Consider the following 26,257-nt stretch of genomic DNA (forward strand, 5'->3'; position numbering starts at 1 on the left):
CCCATATTTGGGTATTTAAAAACTTTTATTTTTGGTGGCCAGTGAACCACTGAACAATCCTGAGTGGGACAAGCCTGAAATCTAAAATAGGAATATAAAAATAGGACTAGGCAATTTAGCTGCTCGAGCCTGCTCAACAAGATCATGGCTGATCTGCAATCTAATTCCATATACCCGCCCTTGCCCCAGATCCCTTAATACATTAGGTTAACTAACATCTATCAATCTCAGATTTAAAAGTTACAATTGATCTCGCACCAACTGCCATTTGTGTGTAGAAGTGTTTCCTAATTTCACTCCTGAAAGATCTGGCTCTAATTATTAGACTATGCCCCCTAGCCCTAGACTCCCGAGCCAGTGGAAATAGTTTTTTTCTATCAACCCTATCTGTTCCACTTATTATCTTGAAAATTTTGACCAATCACCCCTTAATCTACTAAATTTCCGGGAATACACCCTAGTTTGTGTAATCTTGCCTCATAATTTAATCCTTGGACCAGAGTTTTATGCCCCCCCCCCCCACGGGAGTGGGCTGAAGATTGGGGAGGTGGTGGGAGAGGGGTGTGTAAAATTGAATGGGAGGCAAAGGGGTGCTGTTTCTGTTGACTTCCCACCCCCACTGCAATTTTACAAGTGGTGGGGAGGTAACAAACAGCCCACTCCAGGCCAATTAAGGCCCTTAAGTGCCCAATTAATTGTCACTTAAGGGCCTCCTCCCACCACCACTGGTATATTCCCAGCAGCAGATGAGTGGCTCAGCACCTCAAGAGGTCATCTAGTAAAGCCTGGCAGCCCCCTAGTGGGCTGGGGTTGGAGCCCTCCTGATCGGGCCTCCCCCACTCCCCCAAGGCACAAGATGCTCCCGCTGGAGCACATTCCCCCCGCCCCTCAAAAAACCGTCAAACTCTCCCAGCCGCTTGTCCCCGGTGAGGCCCCACATACTTACCTCAATTCTGGGGCTTTTTCCATTGTTGCCCCTCTCACTGGGTGCAGTCCCAGCAGTGGCAACCATTCCCTGTGGCACTGCTGGGACTGAAGAGCTGCTGGCCCGCTAATTGGGTGGCAGCTCTTGGAGGTGGGACTTCTGGCCTCGGAGGGGCGGAAGTCCTGCCCGAGATCAGTTGACGGCCTGGGCCATGTAAAATCACAGTGTGGTTTCCAGGCCCAGCGGAGGTGGGCTCGCCCCTGATTTTTTGGCTGGTGAGCGAGGCCTTCACCCCAACATAAAATTCCGCCCTTGTGGTCAAGTTATCATTTTGATACAACTATGCTGCACTCCATCCAAGACCAATATATCCTTCATAAGGCACAGCTTTCTATCTGATCATCTAAGTCATTTCTAAATATGGTGGATAGTTGAGGTCCCATTTGCAGGATGCCACTAGTCACATCCTGCCATTTAGAGTACCTACCATTATCCCTACTCTGTGTCTCCTGTCCCTCAATCAAATTTCTATCCCGGTCAGTAATTTGCCTTTAATTCCATGGCTTCAACTTTAGCCAACACTGTCTTATGAGGGACTTCATCAAATGCATTCTGGAAGTCCATATAAATAACATCCATAGACATTCCCCTATCCAAGACTTTTGTCACCTCCTCAAAAAATTCATTCATGTTCGTCAGCCATGGCCTACACTTTACAAATTTGTGCTGGCTCTCTCTGATCAACTGAAAATTTTCAAGGTGTTATATCATCCTTTCCTGAATTATAAACTCCAGCAATTTCTCAATAACAGATGTTTGGCTAACTGGTTTATAAATCCCTGGTTTCCCTCTCTCACCTTTCTTAAATAGTGGAGTGACAAGCACAATTTTGCAACCTAAAGGAATGTTTCCTGAGTCAAGGGAACTTTGAAAGATTATGGTTAGGGCATCTGCAATGTCCTCACCTACTTCTTTTAAAACTTTTGGACGGAGGAGATCTGGTCCTGGGAGTTTGTCACTCTTTAGTGCAACTCATTCAAAACAAATTTTATAGAAAGGCCTTTGAACAGGCATTGATCATATTAAAACACATACCAATTTCTACACCTATGCTTTAGTACCACCTTACAGCTCTGGTAGTGTCCTTTTTCTCCTGTTCAAATTTCTCAGTCAATTCAATGCCAGGGGACTTCTGAATGTAATCGCTATCATGCTACATATACAGAACAAACTTTTGTGAAAATTGGTTGTTTCCTGGGGACTTCCTTTGGCAACAGATGCAGGCTCACGTTCAAGAAACAAATTACACTGACAGAAAAAATGCATCACACATGTAGCTTGAAGGATGGGAGGTATTGCTTGTCATCCACCTCTACATTAACTAGTCGATATTAATGGAATTGAGTGTCTTTGCATTCAAAATTCTTTTCTTACTGACGGAAATGTAGATTAAAGAGGTTTAACTTTAATGTTGACAGTAATTTTGCGGCTTTACTCTTCAATGAGTTTGAGCAATATAATGCCTTTGTCCAGTAGCATTGATCTGGGCTTGTAATGAAAGTCCAAGCAAGAGTGTGTAGTGTAATGTACATAAACTGTTGCTGGGCAGATTATGTATAGACCTTAAGCATCATCATAGGATGTGATGTCACAAATCTGAACCTCGTGTTGGTCAGTGTTAATATTGATGTCTTAGAGATAAGACCATGGTAAATAAACCCCTGTTACTTTGACCCAAAGTCTACTATCCTCATTTAATATGAACAGTCCACTGATCAGTATAGTATATGTTGGCAGCAGTAAAAACGACTTTTGTAGGGTAAAGACAGAAGATATCGAAAACATCATAAAAAAGCACGGAAAAGTCAATACCCTTAGCGGAGAGCTTCGAGCGAGCGGCAGGGCCCAACCAGGCTGAGGCATGGCCGAGATGGATTTGAAGATTCGACAGATGCTCTTTTGTGTCAGGTCTAGCGGCACTACCCAGACAGGGAACAGGTCAGTGTTTTACTGCACACCATGGGAGACAGTGCGGACAACGTTTTACCTAGCCTGCGGATCAATGAAAAGGAAACCCTGTATGGCGAAGTAATAAAAGCCTTGGAGAGATACTTTAAGATCAGAAAGAATGTTATCATGGAAAGGGAAAAATTCAACAAACACACCCAAAAAGATGGTGAAAGTATTGATTCATTCATTAATAATCTGTATAAAATAGCTGAGGATTTAACTTCGGGACTATGGGAGCTTGTGAGAAGAACTGATTCAGGACAGAATAGTCGTCAGGATTATAGATGAAACGCTGTCGGGCCAGCTTCAGTTGAAAGAGGATTTGACTTTGCAAAAGGCCATTCTAATGAGCAGGCCAGCAGAGGTCTGAAAATTTAATTCACTATTAGTTCGTGGGGGATCGGGGGAATCCAACCTCAAAAATTCTAGAATCAGTTGAGTCTGTGGAGAAGACAGAAAATAATGGTGCCAGAAAGCCCGAGGCAGGAAAGACATCTACAGGCAGCAACACTGAAATACCGTAGGTGTGGCCAGGAGAAGCACCAGCAGGAAAATTGCCCAGCCCAGGAAGCTGAATGTTTCTGGCGCAAGAAAAGGGAGGCACTTTCAGCAGGTCTGTCATTAGCAGGAAACAAACGCTGCAAACGAGCAAAAACAGATGAAATAAAAGGGAAACAAACAATCAATACCCCCTTCCTTGGAAAAGTGCAAGAGAAAAATGAAGTTTACTAGGAAGCAGAAGTCTTAGTGGGGAAAAATAAAACCAAGTTCAAGTTAGATACAGGAGTAGCAGTTTCTGTCCTATCTGACAAAACACCATGGCTGAGGAAGGAAAGGCTTAGGAAAACCAACAAGAAAATATATGGAATAAAAACAAGAAATGCTGGAAATACTCAGCAGGTCTGGCAGCATCTGTGGAGAGAGAAGCAGAGTTAACGTTTCAGGTCAGTGACCCTTCTTCCGAACTGGTTTGTGGACGGGTGGCCTTTGCCGCCTGAGGCCCTCCATGGCCCTCAGATTGCCAACAGGAAGGCCGCTTGGTTTTACTGGGCAATCTCCCCACATGGTGGGGCTCCTACCAGCAGCTGGTAAAATGTCAGTGGCAGTGATAAGAGTCTCCTAAGTGGCCATTAATCGGCCACTTAAGGGTCTCAATTGGCCTCTGGGCAGGCATCCCTACCCCTGATAAATTCGAATGGCTTCGAACTCCTGAATTCCCTCGCTATTTTATGCCCCCACCCTGGGCCTCCCTACTACTATGCAAACTGAAAAAGACCTGATATCAAGTATTAGATTTTATAGTTCATGGCAATTATATTGTATTATTTGGATTAATTTAATATAAATTTGATCTTGATGCCATTTTGATTGTTATAGTATTCCACTGGTACACAATTTTCCAAGGCAAAAATAATTATTTGGATTTTTGTAGCTTAACACATAATAAATGAAATCATGTATCAAATTAAATTTGCTAGGGAACATTTCTCCTGTATTTTTAATTCATTCCTTCTTAATGAATACCCAATATATATGTTTTATGATCATTTTAATTTCTGGCCAGGTAGGAAGGTGTTAACTTGCCTAAATGTTTAAATTATATTGCATTCACCTTGGTAACAAATACTGTGTTGAAGGCATGTGGCCAAGTTGCCATGGATCCCTGAATCCTGTGCAGTTTATCTTTTGGTCTTGTGACCTAATGGAGAGAGCTAGCAGCAGTCTTTATATGGACGACAGTTTAGTTTTGGAGCATGAAAAGACCAGAAATTAGAAAGATATAAGATAGTATCAAAGCAGTTATTTTTGAAAGGGAAGAAAGTCTAGAGGGAGGGCTGCACAACCTGATTGAAACAGCTTTGGCTTCCTCTTAGCTAAAGCAAGAATACAAAAAAGTGAACCAGCAGGGCAATAATGAGGACGTTTTTTGAATGTAACACCTTCAAGAGTTAGGTGCCATCAGGCTGATCTCCTGAGAGGCAGATTGGAGAAGGGCCTTCCCTCTATGAACCAGAAATTGATAGGGTTGCCAGCTGAAAAAAAACACTCCAAAGATAAAGATTGCAGTTACTTATTTCAGCTAAGCAAGATACAGTGGAAATAGAAGAGTTTCCTTTTGGCTTTTGTAATGTTTATCAGCACAATCCAGATATATTGAGTAAGGATTTGCACATTATATACTCAAATTTAGACAAATTCTTGGCATTTGAATGTTTGTTACTTTTATATGCATGTTGTGAATCAACTCAGTTTAGCTATACCCTGTACTATACTGGTCAGTGGGCTGTTAATATTAAATGAGTATAGTAGACTTTGGGTTAAAGTAACAGGAGTTTATTTACTGGTGTCTTATCTCTAAGGCATCTACATTAACACTGAGCAACACGAGTTTCAGGCTCATGACATCACATCCTGTGATGACACTTAAGGTCTATATACAAAATCTACCCAGCAACAGCTGATATACATTATACTACAACAACGCCCAAGTCTCTGACTTCATTCATCAGGTCTGTAATGCTGTGGCATTCTCACAACTCTGCCATAGCCTGTTCTTCTTTCACTTGTTTGGGGTATTGGGTCTTTCGGTTCTTCTCCCTCACTTTCCTCTGGGTGAGTGGAACTACTGGATGTGCCAGGTTCTTTGCTTTCACTGTCGTCTGGGTGATCTGTTGTTGGTTGTATCACTGGTTCATCAGTTCTCTCTGATTCTCTTGATTTTTTCCCATTTGCTTTTTCTATGATGTCAGTACCAACGATCTTCTATTTCTTCTTATCCATCCCAGGTCTGTCTGGAATATGTAGGATCGAGGATATGGAGATTTCTCCATCACTTCCCCATATCAATCCTGATCTTTAATCCAAATCAAATCTCCAGGTCGTAGGTGTCTTTAATTTTTAGCTCTGTAGCGTCTATCATGATTCTCTGTTTGGATTGATCTCTCTTTCTCTTCTCTCACCCTCACCCTTTCCCAGTCTTCTGCACCAATTCATGGTTGAAGGGTTCTTGGGAGTCTGAGTAGTTGTGTTCTTAATCTCCTACCCATCAGAAACTCATATGGGGGCAACCAGTTCTGGAGTGACATTGATCGATAGTTTAATAGCGCCAGCTGAAAATCCTCATTCTTTTTCAGTAGCATTTTCATGATTTGAATCCCTCTCAACTTCTCCATTGCCCTGGGGGAACCTCGGTGAGCTTGTAACATTGGAAAACCCACAAGTTTCTGCAAAATCTGTGAAGTCTTCATTCACAAATTGTGGGCCCTTATCAGAGATCACTAGGTCTGGTTTGCCATGTGTGGCAAAAATTTCTGTTAGTGATTTGATTATGGCTTCAGAACTTCAGCCATGCATTAGTATGACTTCAACACATCTGGAGTAATAGTCAACGACAATAAGGAAAATCTTCCCTTTATGTTCAAACAGGCCCATTCCCAGGCACTCCCATGACCTGGATGGAAACAAAGACAACATGAGTGACTTTCTAGAGTCTTACCTGGTAGTATCGCATGTGATACACCTGGAAATCATGTCTTCGATCTCCTTGGAAACCCCCGATCACCATACCGTGTTTCTCGTTCTTGCTCTATACTCGGTGATTCTAAGTGCCCTTGGTGTAGTTTCTCTAGGATGCCCTTAAAACCCTTGAAATAACGAATCTTTCATCATAGACTAGTAAATCGTCCACAATAGTAAAATGGCTTCATTGCTCATGATATTTTCTTAAAATCAGGTTATTAGGTATATATTCTGGCCAACCTTCTTGGCAAAACTGTTTTACTTCCTCGCAGACTTTGGGGAACTGGGGTCGCAGTCATCCCTTTGCTGTAGGAGATGGTGGGAAGGGGTAAAGTGTTGAGCTGATGCACTTGGTGGCGGAAGGTCAGATGGACAAGGTAATTGTTTTGGGGGGGAAGAGGACAGGTAATTAAATCTATGGTTATTGGGGGTGGTGGGAGAGGGACAAGATCAATTAATTTAATTTTTTAAACTCAATCTTTCTTTCAATATTTAAATTGAAATGTAAGGATCCAAGCCCTTTAAAAATGACATCAGTACCTGTGCAACCAACAGCCCACCCCCTCCATGTCATCAGGGTGTGTGGTCCGCCCTGGCTATTTAAATGAGCTGCCGCGCTTAATATCACAGCGGCTCTGCGACATGTGGCCCATGCAGGAGGACCGCCATTGTTTTCATCCGCTGCCAATTACGGCAGCGGAAGTATAAATTCCAGCCCTAGGTTTCTAATTTGATGTAATCTTTGAGTAGTTTCCGGCAAATCTTTTGTTATAGCTAAAGCAAAGACTTCCACTTCCTCCAGGAATGAAACATCTCCCGTTTCAGGTATAGCAACTGATGCTCTTGATCAAGCATCAGCTGTCACCTGATATTTCCCTGGGACATATTCAGTTGTTGTGTCGTATGTCGTTAGATGTCGTCAAAATCTCTGTAAGTTTGCTAACTCCTTTGAATTAAGCAATGTCACTAGTAGCTTGTTGTCAGTTTCCATCTGGAATTTTTCAGACGTCCAAGTTGCGGTTGATGCTTCTTTTTCAATCTCTGCGTGCCTTTATTCTATCACTGACAACTGACGTCATGGGGTGAATCTCTTTCTCTCTACAGCTTTATCAGGTCCTCTCCCTGCCCCGCCTTCCAGCCTGTCACCGGGACCCACACCTCAGGGTAAAATCCAGCCCATGGCCTCTAGTTTCCCCACAAGTGGAAACATCTTCTCTATGTCTAACCTATGAAGCCCTTTCCTTATCGTAAAGACTTCTTTCAGGTTACCCCCTCCCCGCAAACCCCCCACCCAACCAATCTTCTCTTTTCGAAAGGAAAGAGCCACGGCCTGCTCAGTCTTTCCTGTTAGTTATGAGATCTCAGTTCTGCTATCATCCTTGTAAATTTTTTTTGCATGTTTTCCAATACCTCTACATTGTTTTTGTTATAGGGAGACCAGATCTCCTTGTGGTCTAACCAAAGTTCTATAAAATTTAACATGACTTCTCTGCATGTCAATACTATCCTCCTAGAAATAAGTCCCAGTATTTGTTTTCCCCTTCTTTAATGGCCTTATTCACATAGTACATTTAATGAATTGTGTATCTTTTCTCCTCTGCCCCATTAAGACTCTTATCATTCAAGCAGTGTGTGGCCTCTTTATTCTTCCTATGAAAATGCACCTCACACTTGTCTACATTGAAATTAGTTTGTCAAATACATAGGATTACATAGGATATACAGCACAGAAACAGGCCATTCAACCTAACCAGTCCATGCTGGTGTTTATGCTCCACTCTTTCCTCATCAAAATCTATCATTGTAATCCTCTTTCTTTTCTCCCTCATATGCTTTTCTAGCTTCCCCTCAAATAGCATCTATGCTATTTGCGTCAACTGCTTCATGTGGTAGCAAGTTCCACATTCTCACCACTCTTTGGGTAAAGAGGTTTCTTCTGAATTCTCTATTGGATTTCTTGGTGACTATCTTCCCCACAAGGGAAAACATTCTCTCTGTATCCACTCTATCAAAACCTTTCATAATTTTAAAAAGCTCTATCAGGTCACCCTCAAGAGAAAAGAGACCCAGCCTGTTCATCCTTTCCTGATGTCTGTACCCATGCATTTCTGGTATCATCCTTGGAAATCTTCTTTTCACCCTCTCTGGTGCCTCATTATTCTTTCTATAATATGCGACCAAAACTGCATGCAGTAGTCTTAAGTGTGGCCTAACCAAGGTTCAATACAGATTTAGCATAACCTCTCTACGTTTCAATTCTGTCCCTCTTGAAATAAAGCCCAGTGCTTGATTTACTTTTTTAATGGTCTTGCTAACCTGTGGCACAACTTTTAGTGATTGGTGTATTTGTACTCCCAAGAACCTTTTGTTCCTCTAGCCCACCTAGACTTGCACCTTCGAAGTAATAAATGACCTCCTTATTCTTCCTATCAAAATGTACCACCTCACATATATCTGTGTTGAATTTCATTTGCCAATTATTTGCCCATTCTGCAAGTTTATTCATGTCCTCCTCTAATTTGTTGCAGTCCTCCTCAGTAGAGACTATCCCCCAAAATGCATCAACCGCAAATTGAGAAACTGTGTTTTTGATTCCAAAGTCCAAATCATTGATGTAAATTGTGAACAGTAGTGGTCCCGGCACTGATCCTTATGGAACACCACTTCCCACCTTTTGCCACTCTGAATAACTATCTTTTACTCTCAATCTCTGCTTTCTGCCTTGAAGCCAGCTAGCAATCCATACTGTCACTTGTCCCTGATCCCACATTCTCTGACCTTATGCATTAGTCTAATATGGAGCACCTTATCGAAGGCCTTTTGAAAATCTAAATAAATTACATCTACTACATTGCCATTGTCTACTCTCTCTGCTACCTCCTCAAAAAATTCAACAAGTTTGGTCAAGCAAGAGTTTCCCCTTTGAAATCCATGCTGACTATTCATTATTATGTTCCTCGTTTCTAGAAGTTCTTCTGTTCTCTCCTTTAGTAGGGATTCCATTATTTTTCCTATCACCGATGTTAAGCTGACTGGTCTATAATTCCTTGGGCATGTTTCAAGTTCTTCTAGTTTATTAATGAGTTCTTGTATCCTGTTGCATTCTTCCTTTATATTAACCAACCACCCCTCCACTGCACACACCCACTAGTTTGGTATTGTCTGCAAATTTAGCAATTAAGCTTCTGATTCATGAGTCCAAATTGTTAATGTGAATTATGAGCAACAATGATCCCAGTACCAATCTCTGTGAAACACTACCTCCCTCCTTTTGTTAGTCTGAGCACCTGCCCTTAACCCTTACTCTCTGTTTTTGTTTTATAACCAACTTACTATTCCTCTGCTACTTGTCGCCCTGACTCTACATGGTCTGACCTTAGACATAAGTCTACCATGCAGTATCTTATCAAAGGCCTTTTGAAAATTAAAATATATTACATCTACCACATTACCCTTGTCTATGCTTTCTGTTACTACTTCAAAGAATTCGATAAAGTTGATCAAGCATGACCTTACCTTTTGAAATCCATGCTGACCACTCTTTATATACTCTTCATTCCCAGTTTCCAAACGTTTTTCTGTTACATCTTTGAGTAAAGATTCTATTATCTTTCCTCCCACCTATGTTAAGCTAACTGATCTATGGTTCCCTGGACTTGTCCTATCTCCCTTTTTAAATCCAGGAATAGCATTAGCTGTTCACCAGTCCACTTTTCTAATGAACTGTTTTATATACATAAATGTATTAGTGCTCTGCTATGTTTCCCTAACTTCTTTTAATATGCACAGATGCAATCCATTGTTTAATTGCAGCTTTAATGCAAATGACCTTCATTTAATAAGATTTTTTTATTCGTTCATGGTGGGTGTGGGCATCGCTGGCAAGGCCAGCATTTATTACCCATCCTTAAATGCCCTTGAGAAGATGGTGGCAAGTCACCGCCTTGAACTGCTGCAATCCATATTGTGTAGGTACACTCACAGTGCTGTTAGGGAGGGAGTTCCAGGATTTCGACCCAGTGACAGTGAAGGAGCGGTTATATAGTTCCAAGTCAGGATGGTATGCTCTTTGGAGCAGAACCTGCAGGTGATGGTGTTCCCTCATGTCTGCTGCCCTTGTTCTGCTAGGTGGAAAGAGGTCACAGGTTTGGAAGGTGCTGTTGAAAGAGCCTTGGCGAGTTGCTGCACTGTATCTTGTAGATGGTACATGCTGCTGCCACTATGCACCAGTGGTGGAGGGAGTGAATATTTATGGTGGTAAATGGGGTGCCAATCAAGCGGGCTGCTTTGTCCTGGATGGTGTCGAACTTCTTGAGTGTTGGTGGAGCTGCACTCATCCAGGCAAGTGGATCACATTCCATCACACTCCTGACTTGTCCCTTTAGATGGCGGACAGGCTTTAAGGAGTCAGGAGGTCAGTTACTCACTTCAGAATTCCTAGTCTCTGATCTGCACTTGTAGACACAGTACTTTTATGGCTGGTCCAGTTAAGTTTCTGGTCAATGGTAATCCCCACAGGATGTTGATCATTGAGGATTCAGCAATGGTGATGTTGATCGTTGAGGATTCAGCAATGGTGATGTTGTTGAATGCAAGGGAAGATAGTTAGATTATCTCTTGTTGGAGATGGTCATTGCCTGGCACTTGTGTGACATAAATGTTACTTGCCTCCTATTAGCCCAAGCCTGAATGTTGTTCAGGTCTGTGATATTCCTGCCCCTCATCATATTCAATATTGGCACCTTGTTTATCCATCATTATTGATGACAGTTAATTTAAAAATAATGTTAAAATTGATGTAATTTCAACATATTTATATCATTGAATTGGTGAAACATGATACCTTTTTAAAAAAAATTCCATATTTAAGGTTCACATTAATTGGGCACTTCTGCTTATAGGTACTTACCTCATCGACTAGCTCATGCTTCAGTTCTGTAGTATTTAACAGGTTTAAGTAAATGGCATTCTTTCCTTATGAAAGGTTTTTTTCACTATTATTTATAATATATATGTATATTATGTTATGTATATCAAGGACATTAATGTAGCTGGAAAGAATTGTTAAAGGATAGATGTCCTACAAATTTAATACTACTGGTAGTTAGAAACAGAGCTTGAAAAATTGCTTGAATGGCCAAAACACAAATTTTCAACTACTAAAGTTGCCCTGGTCTAACAGTTGATGGCCAATTCTTTAGATAAATTTCTGCATGCAAGAAATAGAGTTCCAGGCAATAACATTGTCTGAATGACAGTGCCAGTCAAGAGAATCACCATTGGTGTTCTCTGTCAGCTTGTTGGATTGGTACAGAATGATAACATGTAACTATTGTAGCGCTGATGATCCTGCGGTGCTGTTCTAGTCATGATCTTGTACAAGACTCGCAACTCAACTATATCCCTTTAATAATATATGTCATATACTCTGAAAGAAAGGCTTGAAAGATTAGTATTTATATAGCACTTTTCACATCCAGGATGTCCCAAAGCACTTTAGAGCCAATGCAGTACTTTTTAAGTGTAGTCATTGTTGTACTGTTGGCAAAGTGGCAGCAATGTGATAATGACCAGATAATCTGTTTTAGTCATGTTGGGAGTTGAACACACAACCTTCTGACTCAGAAGCAATGACACACTGTGAACATTAAGCCACAGCTCTGGGATGGAGCGTGCCTCTGATCATGGATGGTACAGAATTCAGGAGAAATGTATGGAACAGTCCACCAAACAGGGCTATAATACTCTATTGTTGTAATGTTTTGTTACGTTTTCAGGTCTTATCATTTTCTCAGGTTCATTGACTCAAACCATGCCCGCACGGGAGCCCTCACTCATATGCAGGAAGTATCCTTTTGACTTCCTAGTATCTCGGTTATTTGTAGCAATCTCAAGGATCAAGCAAAATACCATTCTTACTGTATTTCCCCTTATTGATTATATCTTGTGCCCTCAGGTTATCTCTCTTGACTTTAAAAAGCAGTAGAATGAACAATTCATTAGAACATGGCTTACACTATAAACTGGTACAGTAATTGTAGGTGAACAGAAGCAATGATACACTGCAAATTTTTAAGCATTACAGGTTTTATTTTGTCTCTAATGATAGAAAATAACAAAATAATTGTTTCTACTGTGCAATAACTCCAATAAGATTGGGACTGAATCCAAGGTCAAATAAAATCAAGCTCCTTGTTTATATTCTGTGACTATTGTCTATCAGTATGAGCTGACCCATTTTCTTTTTATGTGCAATTAATATTTTTCACACAGTAACCTGATTTTGCCTGTGATGTCCTCGGAACTGGACTGATGAGATTTTTTGCGAGAATAATCTACTAATCTGTCCAAAAAAAAGTTACATAATCCAAAAAATTCAGCTTGAAACTTGTGCAAACAAAATAATGCATCTAAATTATGGAGGCAATCACCAGGACTGCTCCTTAGTCCCTATCTTCTTCAGGTTATCCAAATGACACTGCTACAAATTTATATTGTAGATCTCTATAAAACAGTATAGTTCCTCAGAGGTAAAATGCTATTAAGTGGCGTACAAAGAAATAACATGGTATAACATAGTGTATCAGAATGGCTTTCTGCCCTGGCTGAGTTTGAGGGGAAAATATTGTGGAATCTTTGATTTTACTTCTAGCATCGTCAACAATTTCATTATTTGTAGTGTGGTATCATTTTCGCAAACAGGTCCTCATTTTGGATTGATCTTTAGTCTAGTGATATGCAGTTGGTTAGTCTGCAGATATTTGAAAGCCTGTCTTTGGTAGAAATCATGTTGAACTTCCTGCTGTTGCTCGACTGAGCTGAGGAAATACACATCTGGATATGCTACACTTGATATCTCATCACTCAAAACAGAAAGCATGAGATGGATTTAACCTCCTGTTGACATCTGATATGATGTTGGAGCAAAGCAGCTTAAATTGATTCTGAGTAGTGAAAGCACATTTATTTTTACCGTGCCAGACCCAAGACCCTTTTTGTGCTCATGGGTTTTGGAGCCTATATCTTCTAATGATTTCAGTGACTAGCTATAGAAAGTTGCACTGAGATATAACATCATCTTGCCTAGGTAGTGGAAGATGAGTACATTTCCCACCCTGATGCCTAGTATTAATTTAAGAAAAAAAGCATTACCAAAAAAAGTAATCAATAGCAATGTTTTTTGAATATTTGCAGGCCATTAAAAGCACTTACTGAGTTTTGATTCTTTGTAATGTCCCTCTGGAAATTAGTCAAGTTTGCTAGCTTGCACAAGAATGCTAATTTGCAGGTCTGTGTGTAACAGCAATGTTCAGCTAACTTTACATGTCTGGTATTATGCAAAATCAAAGCTGCATTTTAACTTTACTGCACATCACAAAGCAAAACAAAATGAAACTTTGCAGACATTTTGTTGGAATATGCCATTTTATAGACTTACAACTATTTTGTGAATTACGACTTTTGAATCTTTTGAAATTGATCTCTGGATAGTTCACTCTCCATTTGTAAGCAATAATTAGACAATTAGAGCTTTAACCCCTACTTACACTGAACAGACAGACAATGGAATATCAATTATTATTGATGAATGGAGAGCTGAGTAAACTTGAATTCTGTGGAATAGGAATTAGACAATGGGTGATGAGTAATCAATCCTTCCAACTAAATTTCAATAATTTTGGAAATCAGATTCACTGAGTGGTCCATGAACAAAGCTCATATTGATTATACTACAATTATTGGAAAACCTACAATATGTAAGCTTATTCAAATAAGGTTTATGGTTGATAGGTTTTGAGCAACTAAAAATTGTGTTTGACATGATAATGCAATGTAGTGAAAACGTCTTTCTTCAGTGAGACACCATCTGTGTTCTTCAGCCTAAAGGGGATATATGTCAAATTACCCAATAATAATAGCTACTTTGCAGAGTTATATTGCTGTCACTGAAAGCCACACCTTTAAAAAAAAAAGTGAAGTCTGTTTATTTTGGTGCTTCAATATCATACAATTGAGGTTGACACATGTTGCGCTTTTAGCCTGGATTTTGCAGTCAGTGGCGATGCAATTGTGTTTTTTGCCGACCTTGAAGAAAGTTGCCCACAAAGATAGAATGATCTCTGTGGCCTGGACATCCCCTTTCCTGATGGCAGTTTAAATCTGCCGCCAAATCAAGGGGATTTCCAGGTGTGCAGCAGCAGCAGTGATGTCAGCAAGCAGGGTAAACAGCCAATGACATTGAAGTATTCTCATCGACAGCAAACCAGGAAGTTAAAAGCACTGATAGTGAAATAAATGATCATGGGTTAAGCTAGAAGCTAAATAAAGACAAATAAACTTCAAAGGAAGTTTCTTTAAATACGTGGATATTTTTTAGCATAATGTAGAGATTTTACATTGCACAAATATAAAATTAGCTTTTCAGGCCAGTGAGGGCATTTAACAACAATTAGGGACTTCAACATCACACCCTCTGGAGAAGTGTAGAATCTCTGACAGCAACTTGTGGATTTCCATGTTATTCTGCACATGCGCAGACTCCCGAAGTTGCTGTTAGTTTCAGTGGAGTAATAACAGCAAAGACTGACGGTCATTCCCACCAAAAATTAGTGCCCTTATAATAAACATGAACATGTAGTTGTGATATGCAAGTCCCAGTATCAAAGGGACTGGATTTTTCAGATCATGACCATTTAGTCTTGTTACTTGTTTAGTCCTCCACCCCGGAATAAAAATACCAATTTGTATTAATATAGCAACTTTAGCATAGAATGTATCCCAAAGCACTTTGCTGTGGGAGGAGAAAAAAAACGCTTTAAGCATGAAAAGAGTGAACAGCCCTGGTGAGAGAGATAGGTTAGATGACTGAAGGATTGGCTGGAAAGATGGTTTTTGAGACAGGGTTGCCATCCATATTAAGGACAGTGGCCCATCCCCAAGAGCTGCCAGCCCTCTGTCTCAGAAGTGCCATGGCTACTGGTGGCCACTACTGAGGCTGCACCTGCAGAATGAGGACACATCAATGGCCATGCACCATTGATGCACCCTCACAGTCAGGTAAATGGGGTCTGGAGGCATCAGGACCAGTGAGCTAGAGGGATGAGTCATGGAAGTCATGTGGTGCCATTGCCAAGGGGGGGCGACTAATGCCACAAAGTGGGACCCTCTGTGGGCCAAAGAGTGCCCGAAAAGGATGGCCCCCCCCTGCTAGAGCCCACCAGGAGGCCACCAGGTTTCACTGGATAGTCTCCCCAACTGGCGGAGGCCCCCCGCCTCCCCCAGCAACTGGTAAAATGCCATTGGAGGTAGGAAGAGGGTTCAGTTGGGCTCCAGGTGGGTGGGCCGTCTGCCATCTTTCCTGCAACTGGCAAAATGGCATGGCAGCAGAAAGACAGCAGGCATGCCACCCACCAACTTCCTTGGCCATTTTGCCAACCTTCCTGCCTCCCAGACCATCCCCAAAGGCCTGGTAAAATACAGCTCCCTAGAATGGTTACAGCACTAAAGGAGGCCATTTGGCCTGTTGTGTCCATGTCAGCTCTCTACAAGAGCAACTCAGCTGGTCCCACTCCCCTGCCTTTTCCCCAAAGCCCTGCAAATATTTTCTATTTAGATGATTCTTCAATACCCTTTGAAAGCCACGATTGAAACAGCTTCCACCACACTTTCAGCCAATGCATTCCAGATCCTAACCACCCACTGCGTAAAAAAGTTTTTCCTCATTTCACCTTTGGTTCTTTTGCCATTCAACTTAAATCATTGTCATGTGATTCTTGACCCTTCCACCAGTGGGAACAGTTTCTTTCTATCTGAATATTGTGTTCAGTTCTGGTCGCCTCATTATAGGAAGGATGTGGAAGCTTTAGAGAGGGTGCAGAGGAGATTTACCAGGATGCTGCCTGGACTGGAGGGCATGTCTTATGAAGAAAGGTTGAGGGAGCTAGGGCTTTTCTCATTGGAGCGAAGAAGGATGAGAGGTGACTTGATAGAAGGGTGCAAGATGATGAGATGCATTGATAGAGTGGATAGCCAGAGACTTTTTCCCAGGGCGGAAAGGGCTATCACCTAATTTTAAGGTGATTGGAGGAAGGTTTAGGGGAGATGTCAGAGGTAGGTTCTTTACACAGAGAGTGGTGGGTGCGTGGAATGTACTGCCAGCGGTGGTAGTAGAAGCAGATACATTAGGGATATTTAAGCGACTCTTGGATAGGTACATGGATGATAGTCGAATGAAGGGTATGTAGGTAGTTTGATCTTAGAGTAGGTTAAAGGGTCGGCACAACATCGTGGGCCGAAGGGCCTGTACTGTGCTGTACTGTTCTATGTTCTATGTACTCTGTCCAGACGCCTCATGATTTTGAACATCTCCATCAAATCTCCTCTCAACCTTCTCTTTAAGGAGAATAGTCCAAATCCTCCAATCTATCCTCGTAACTGAAGTCCCTCATCCCTGTAAACATTTTTGTAAATCTTTTCTGCAGCATCTCTAATGCCTTCACATCTTTCCTGAAATGTGGTGCCCAGAATTGGACATAATAGTTCAGTTGAGGTCAAACCAGTGTTTTGTTCAGGTTCACCATAACCTCTTTGCTTTTGAACTCTATGCCTCTATTTATAAAGTCCAGGATCCCGTATGCCTTTTAACCACTTTCACAACTTGCCCTGCCACCTTCAACGACTTGTGCACTTATACTCCCAGGTCCCTCTGCTCCTGCACCCCCTTTAGAATTGCAGCTGTTATTTTATATTGCCTCTCCTCGTTCTTTCTAAAATGTATCACTTCACACTTCTCTGCATTAAATGTATCTGCCCATTCCACCAGCCTATTTCTTCTTCAAGTCCATCACTATCCTCCTCACAGTTCACAATACTCTATCCGGTGATAAATATATCTAGTTATAATTTTAAGACATCAATATTGAGAATAAATGCTTTGTTGGAAAGTGCATTTTCTTCGCATTACAGCTCAGTAAAATCGAGTAAACTGATTTACACCTTAGACCTCTAAATCAATATAAAATATTAAAAACAAGGCTTAGAAGCTACATTGACAACAAAATCAAATTATCTTGGAGAAATGCCATATTCTGCTCTGGGTTCATGATTTTTGGTTGATTCAAGTGCCAGAACCTCCCTGACAGAGCTGAATTTAACTTGTATTTTAATTATATTGCGGGTCTGTAAATGATTTATGTATCTTAACTTTGTACAACCATGGCATATTAGGTTAGAAAAGAACTTAATTTATATTGTGCTTTAAGCTCAGTGTATCAGTATTATTACTTGTATCCATTGTTCAGCACATGAAGTCCATTAACTGCTCTCCCTGATCTGGAGGGTTTGTAAGATTGACAACTACCATGGAACTGACAGTGGGGTTGTACCCAGGCATTGCCTCTTAGCCAGATTTTCTCACTTTACTGCAAGCAGTTTTTGTGTACAACTGGGTGAAAATCCATTAAATTCACTATAATATAACAATTTTCTGACAATGTTTACTAACTCATGCTCTGCAATCAGATGCAATATTAGAAAATACCTAATGGTGAGGATGTACAGTTGCATGGATGGGGTTGCAGATGGTGCTTTAGTATGCACCATTGCCTGACTTCCACAGAAAATAGTTATTGTAATGTCACCTTCAGGTGCAACAGGTATTGCATAGTATTTTGGTGACCCACCCCGTGATTTTAAGGTATAATCGTGCTGCTGAGACTTCGCATACAAAAAATACATTTTAGTCTGTTCCCTACTGTAGGTTGTGGTTTAAAAATGTATTCCATTAAACTTCCATATGACACTGACTAATGCATTTTTGTGACAACATCTCGTCAAAAGTTAAAACAAATTACGATTCTGTTTTCTTCACCTAAGTGACTATGACGGAGTCATGATATTTTTGGCAAATATTGAAGATCTAAGAGCCCAATATTAAATAACAACTTTGAAATTACAATACATACATTTGGGGAATAAGAAATTAGGCTTATACTGGAGTAGTGTTCTGAAACAATCCCTTGAACAGTTTGGGACAAATTATATAGCCTCTTTGTGTTTTATCCTTCATAGGAAAATGCATCAATATGACGTGGGTCTGTGATGGAGAAAATGACTGTGAAGACCATTCGGATGAAGAGAACTGTGGAGTATTTGGTTGCAAACCACCAACCTATCCTTGTGCTGGAAATACTTCAATTTGCCTTCTTCCAGAAAAGTTCTGCAATGGGAAAGAAGAATGTCCAGATGGTGCTGATGAGAGCGCACTCTGTGGTAGGCTCTTTGTGCTTGAAATGCAAGTGTGTTTGAAACAGTGTGGTGCTGCAGAGGATGAGAAAATGATTTTCCAATATTTTATTATGCTTTTGGGGAAATCAAAATATTTTGATGTCAATTTTGAGGAGCAATGCCAGACATGGTCATGCAAACTGTTTCTTGAGTCAATCAGCACCTGTGATGCCTGAGTTGATTCATAACAGTTGTGGAACCAAACCTAATAGTAAATTGTGTATTTCATATGTGCATGTATACCCGACACTGAGAGATTTGTCAATTTAGGGACTGTTTCAGATTGAAAGTCTCCCTAAAAATTATAGCTTAGAAGTGAAAAGTTACCCAGATTGGATACACTGGCTGCAAATGTGTTCAATTCTGAGAACTGAATTCAGCTTAAACTAATGAGATGAAAGCTTCTGTCTTTGGTACCTGTACGTGAAATTAGTATTGGCAGTTTCATTTCTCATTTCTGTTGCTAGTAGACATTGGTGGATAGTATAAAGTTGACCCTAATTTGGCAATCTCACTCAGACAGAGCACAAAGCTACACATCAGAAATGTCACATTAGAGCAATTGGGATGCTCCTCCCAGGTTAGGCCTAAGCCACATTGTCTGGATGGAATAGAGGGAGCTCTACACAACAGTTGGCTGTATTATAGCATCAGTGGAGAGAACAGATAATTTAATGTTTCAAGTGTGGACCATTTGTTAGAAGTGGACAAAATTACACATCAATAGCATTTAAAAAGAAACCTCCTCTCCCTTGCAGAAAGACACAAGCACAAACATACACACAATCCATATGTAAAAAGTAAATGTTGAAGTATATGACTAGATGACTAAAGCAGAAAAAATGCAAGCATCAGACAAGGTCAAACATTAGAAAAAAAAATCCCTACAGGTTAGTACACATGTGATTCCCCAAAAAGATAGTTGATTTGAGGTCAATTGACACTGTGAACTGATAGATATCCATTCATAGAACTAGCCACACCCCTAGCCAAGCTACAACTTCGTCATTGCCTGGCACTGGTGTGGCGTGAATGTTACTTGCCACTTATTAGCCCAAGCCTGGAGGTTGCATATGGACATGGACTACTTCAGTATCTGAGGAGTTGTGAATGGTGCTGAACATTGTGCAATCACAAGTGCCAGGCAATGTCCAACTAGTAGTTCAGCTATAACACTGGCATCTACCCAGCAATGTGGAAAATTGCCCAGGTATATCTTGTGCACAAAAAGAGGACAAATCCAACCTATTCAATTATCACCCTATCAGTCCACTCTCAATTATGTCAATGCCTGTCCACCATCTAAAGGGACAAGTCAAGAGTGTGATGGAATACTCTCCACTTGCCTAGATGGGTGCAGCACCAACAACACTCAAGAAGCGCAGCACCTTCCAGGACAAAGCAGACTGCTTAATTGGCACCCTATCCACCACACGCAACATTCACTTTCTGCACTGACTTCAACAGCACCTTGCAAACCTGTGAACTCTGCCATCTAGATGGACAAGGGCAGCAAATGCATGGGAACACCACCACCTGTAAATTCCCCTCCAAGCCACACACCATCCTGACTTGGAACTATATCACCATTCCTTCATTGTTGCTGGGTCAAAATCCTGGAACTCCCTTCCTAACAACACTGTAGGCGTACCTACACTCCAAGGGCTGCAGCGGTTCAAGAAGGCAGCTCACCACCAACTTCTCAAGAGCAATTTGGAATGGGCAATAAATGTTGGCATAGCCAGCGATGCCCACATCCCCTGAACAAATAAAAAAAAATCATGAGGTGGGGAGGGAAGAGTAACAGCACAGAAGGAAGTAGGGGAGCAACGTAGATGTTGCTTACAGTAAGAAATCAACAGGTAGTGGGGGAAATGATATACACAGGCTGTGGATGGAATGCACTTGATGTCAGCAATTCTGTGATATAAGTTCTAAGCTAACTTTATAAAATGCAAATATATTTTTTGATATTGTGTTGTATTGGTTATATTTTCTTCTTATCAAATAGTGATCTTATCAAACATTGATTGTGAAAAAACATTTTCCACAGCGAGTTGTTTTGATATGGAATGCATTGCTTGAAAAAGTTGTGGAAGTAGATTCAATAGCAACCTTCAAGAGGGAATTGAATAAATACTTCATGGGGCAACAATTTCAGGGCTATGAGGAAAGAGGTGGACTAATTGGATAGCTCTTCAAAAAAGTTGGCACAAACATGATGGGTCGAATGGCCTCCTGTGCCATATCATTTTATGATTCTATGAATGCCTTTTAACTTTAGGCTAACAGATTTAAGTGCCACATGCAGCATTGAAAATGATAGTTGCAAAGTTCAGATGCATAGGACCTATTTTTCTGAAGCTACAGATGGCCTTAGAGGGCCAAAATAGTGTTCACAGATTGCGCGCACACTTCTGGCATTGGTTGTGCTGAATACCATTTTGGTGATGGTGTTAGCATGTGTACGGTGAACCTCCACTGGAAGTATGCCGGTTGGCAGATCATGTCATCAATCAGCATGTAATGTTGATTTGACACCAGTACTGCCATTTTGGAGCTCAATACTCCAGCTAGTGCCCTCTCTTGATCACACATGGCTGAGCACACGTTCAGCAATGAGAAGAACACACCTATTTAAAAGGATCGTCAAATATTTTCACGTTAGTTTCAGATTGATTGCTGCTGGTGGTTGCTGTGATTGTAGAAATGTTTGGTGGTCTCTAGAGTTCTTTAAGTTGCTAAAATCTAAAAGAAATGGTGTAACAGATGCTGAAAGGCTTTGTCCTGAATTCAAGAATTCTGCACAAACCACTTGCTCCCAGAAATGTGTTCACAATTGGCTATTCCCCTTGAGCAACAGCAAGACTGGGAGAATGAGCAGAGGTGACACAGAGAAAGCCAACTTGCTGGAAGAGGGAGGAGGAGCAGGGGAGAAGGGCTCTCAGCAGGAGGACATATGTGCCCAGACTCTTCAGGGAGCAATTCTCCTACCTGAACCTCAGCAAGGAACAATCTGTCAAATGCTTGACATCCTCACTGAAATCTGCCACCTGGTGCAGCCACAACTTTAACCTCAGATCAGGGCAAGGACATCTTTGCCAGAGGCTGTGAAGATGTCGGTGGTCGTGAACTTTATGTGTGTAGGACTCCTTCCAGACTGGAGTAGGAGATATTTGTAATATCTCCCTGTTTGCAATCTACTGTTGCATGAGGGAGATCACTGTGACTCTATATTCCAAAAGAGGTGAATGTATTTCATCCTCTTTTGCCAACGAGTAGCAGGCAGGGTGAACACGCAGCTTTGCAAGGATCACAGTCCTCCCCATGGTACAAGGTGACTGCATGCATGTTGCTTTGCAGGTACCGCATGTCAGCTCTGCTGCGTACACAACCAAAAGGGATTCTACTCCTTCAACAGCCAACTGGTGTGCGACCATATGCAGCAAATCTTGCAGGTCAATGCCTGGAGTCCTGGTAGCAGTATTTATGCCTTCATTTTATGGGGTCCATTTTCCATCTGATTTTGAGCCACCATGACAAATCAGAGGGTGGCTACTGGTTGGTAAGAGCTATCTGTTGTCAATATGGCTCATGACTAGTGCACAACCCATGCACATGTGAGCAGCATGCATACAACAAAAGCCGTGCAGCCACACAGAATGTCACAGAGCACACCATTGGCATGTTGAAACAATGTTTCCACTGCTTGTGCTGCTCTGGAGGAACTCTGAAGTACGCGGCAAAACAGGTATGAAGATAATTGGTGGTCTGCTGAAATCTGCACAATTTTTCCATCATGAAGATGCAACCTTTGCCACCGGCTATATGAAAAGCTAAGGAGGAAGATGGAAAGGAAGGGAGAAGGAAACCAGCAAAGCCCCTTTCTGGGCAGGCTATCCATGAATGACTCAACCAACTGTGATACCAGTACATGCAACTCCCATTCGCCATTCAGCACCGTTCCCACAGCTTATCGTCACAGTGTTGCTGAACAACACAATGTCTGCTTGGCTACAATGATGAAACATAACACAAAACAAACATTTCAAACCAAATTTATAAAGCAAAACATACCGTATTACACACAAGTGTCAACCAATCATGCTTATGCATTCCCTTAGTGCCTGTCTTCTGTGTGCCTTTGCTTGTGCTCATGCTCCTATAAAATGCTACTCCAGTGACTGGAGCATGGCTGATGGAAGGCTGCTGATTTTCAGTAGAGGAGATTGCACATTTCATTGCAGGATGACATAGAAAGCTTAGCTTTAGACTGCATCACTATAGCATGATCAGTTGCAATCTGGGCTGGCTGGCTGACAGGCAACAGCAAGTGCATTGGCGGAGTGGTAGGATTGGGAGGACAAATACTAACATACTGAAAGAGGACGACAGCTTTGTGCTCCACAGAGCTGCTTCCACTCCCACAATCCTTGTAATTTGTCAAAGGACTACTTGCTGGACTGCTCTGGCACCCTGTAAACCCCTTTGAACACTAGTATCTACAGCCATGATGGCAGCAAGCTGAGCTTGTATGAGAGCAGTCTGAGCTTACATGGCAGCAAGCTGACCTTACATACCAGAAGTCTGAGCTCCCACTATAGCACCCAGATGTTTGGTGGCTTCAGCTTGTGCTTCAATGGAAACTGAGATATCAACCATCGCGTGCTGCATCTTAGTTGGATCCGCAAGTGTGCAAATGAAGTTGGTCACCACTTCCATGCAGGCAATGATGGGCTCCAAGCTCTGTGCAAAGTCCTGTGCAGATTATCAGCCTCCTGTAGCCCATCCCATCAAAGTGCTCATCTGAGTCCTCTGCAGCAGAACTCTTGAGCAACCTCACCCTCCGGCTAGCTGGAACATTTGCTACCCTTTCCTCTGGCTTGGCTGTGGGCCCAGTGTGCCGCCATGTTCAGATCCTGCATCTATGCTACCCTCTAAATTAGGGGCAGTGTCAGTATCTGAGATGGTTGCGCATGTGAAATCGAAGGATGGTGTTGCCTCTTCATCATTGTCTTCTTGCTTTTCTACTACTGACTGGTCAGGTGGTAGTCCTTGGGTGACAGATAGGAAAAAGGCACAAGGTTAGTGTTGTGGTGGGTGGAGGCAGTTGGGGTGTTTTCACCATCTGCAGCTTGTAAATGAGAAGCGATTGTGGAATGAGGGGAAGTAGAATGTGAGAAGAGGATTACTTATGAGAATACCATTAACTTTGATGGTTTCCAATGCTGGCACTGGCTACGGCCTGAGCAATAGACATTCCAAGGATAGAAATCACCATCTCCTCCATGGGATAAACAGGGATAAGCACTGACATGTTGCATCACGGACATTTGACAAAATTATTGACTCAACCACGGACATACGGGCAATTACGCTGTATATAAAGTGTATAGCCAATTTAAAGGAATCTAAACACATTTCTCCCTATACGTAAAATAGCTAAGCATACAAACATCAATGGAGAGCAGCACAACTGCATTAGCTAGCTAGCAAGCTAAATAGTATGCAATGTCAATGCGGATGACTTTTGTTGACAGAATAGAGCTAGCTACATCATGTCACGGGGTGGTAAATGGACCTTATTGGATGACCTCTGTGGATTCACACTGTGTCAGGAGTGCAAATTCATCCAATAAACCATGAAACTCAAGAAGAGGATTGTTATTGAGGTCATTGAGATGAGGCAGTAGAAAAATCAGCAATGGGAAGATGGATCATTTCTCACACTGCTGTCGTCACAAGACAATTTAACCCATATGGTCTCTGTTTGTGGAACTTCTCCACCTGCTTGTAATATGTATCTGAAAACGGCAGCCAACAAAAGGGCAGTGATCTCCAAATCAGGAGAATGTTATAGGGTGAAGCAAATAGTACTTCAGAAGATTCATGCAAAACAGTAAAGCATAGTGGGACAGGAAGGGACAGAGAGATTAATGGTAGGGAGCCAAGACTAGTTTATTCATCTTGATATACTGTGAAACCAGGTCCTGGATTCTAAAATACAGAAATAATAGGATCTCTCATGGACAAAATGTTATTTGCTCACCAAAGCTAGTGAAAAAATTAGATAAACAAAATTACAAATAAAGAGAGCTTTTTAATTCCTGCAATAAATCGATTCTCTTAAATTCACTTATGTCGATATCTCAGTCTATCACTGTCGGATCCGATTCAGTTTTGACAAGATAATTATTAACAAAAAGATTTTTTGCAAAAGGTTGAGTGGTTGTTTCTGCATGTATTATTCAATTACAACATGTTTAGTCACTATCTGTAAGATGGTACTTTGGACTAACCAATTTATGTCCAAGCCAAATCTATTACCTGTTAGCCAAGGTTCACTTTTAACATTGTGTAATTATATGATACAGACAACTTTCAAATGATATTAGCCACTCAGGTTATCTGCCCTCAAACTGGATAGTAAATGTTGCACATTGCAGTTACTGATCTTTGACACACTTAGCTGCTAGGTAACTGCTACATAGCTACTGGGATATTTTAAAACACAAGGTTTAAGGCTTGAAGCAGGGGTGTCCAACCTTTTCACTTGTGGGCCACATTAAAATTTTTGTCTTCCATAGGGGGCTGGTGAGACAATTTCAGAAAGACAAAGGCATTAAAAATTTATCTTACTACTAATCAAAACATTAATCAAATGTGCATTTTTGTCACGAAGCCTTAAATGAGAAAACTCATTTATTGACTTATTTTCTCTTCACTGTGTTGGACACTGATTTCGGGAGATACCTGGCATTTTTTTGCTTGCACAAGTAGTCAGTTTTTGCCAGCACACTTGTAGCGATGCAAAGTATTCCAGATAAATGTCCATCTGTCAGGAGTGATCTTGATCACTCTCTCTCCCTCCTCTCTTGCTCTGCGACCATGTCTCTTTCTCTCTCTGTCTCTCTCTGTCCCTCCTCCCTCTCTGTGTTCCCCCTCTCTGTGTCCCCCCAGGTTAGCTCTCCCTCTCTCTGCCCCCTCTCCCTCTCCGCCTCTCTCTCTCTGTCCGCCCCCACTCACTTTGTCTCTGCCCCCAACTCTCTTTGTCTTCTCTCCCTCTCTGTCCCCCTCTCTGTCCCCTCACCCTCTGTTCTCCCCCCATCCCCCTCGCTCTCTTTCTCTCTTTCCCTGTACCCTCTCTCTCTCTTTGCCTGTCCCCCCTTTCTCTCCCTGTCCCCCCTCTCTCCCTTCCTGTCCTCCCTCTCTCTCCCTGTCCCAACCCCCTCTCTCCCTGCCACCCCGCTCTCTTCCTATCACCCCTCTCTCTCTCTCTCTCTGTACCTTCTCTCTTTCCCTGTTCCCTCTCTCTCTCCCTGTTCCCTCTGTCTCTCTCTCTCCCAGTACCCCCCTCTCTCCCTGTCCTCTCTCTCTCCCTCTCTCCCTGCCCTTCTCTCTCTGTCCCCCTCTCTGTCACTCTCTCTCTCTCTCTGTCCCTCTCTTTCCCTGTCCATCACTCTCTCTGTCCCTCTGTCTCTCTTTCTGTCTGTCTGTCTCTCTCTGTCCCTCTCTCTC

At 41.8% G+C, this 26,257-nt stretch overlaps 1 protein-coding gene across 4 annotated transcripts in view; it reads left to right on the forward strand.

Annotated features, from left to right (window-relative positions):
- Positions 1-26,257, forward strand: part of LOC137371926 (low-density lipoprotein receptor-related protein 1-like) — a 1,827,029-nt gene that overhangs the window by 993,860 nt on the left and 806,912 nt on the right. For all 4 annotated transcript variants that reach the window (XM_068035008.1, XM_068035009.1, XM_068035010.1 and 1 more), the window contains exon 22: positions 18,524-18,724. In XM_068035008.1, coding sequence (XP_067891109.1) covers positions 18,524-18,724 — 201 coding nt within the window. The remainder of the gene's footprint in view (positions 1-18,523; positions 18,725-26,257) is intronic.

This window comes from Heterodontus francisci, chromosome 7 (assembly GCF_036365525.1).
Source record: "Heterodontus francisci isolate sHetFra1 chromosome 7, sHetFra1.hap1, whole genome shotgun sequence".
Taxonomy (NCBI): Eukaryota; Metazoa; Chordata; class Chondrichthyes; order Heterodontiformes; family Heterodontidae; genus Heterodontus; species Heterodontus francisci.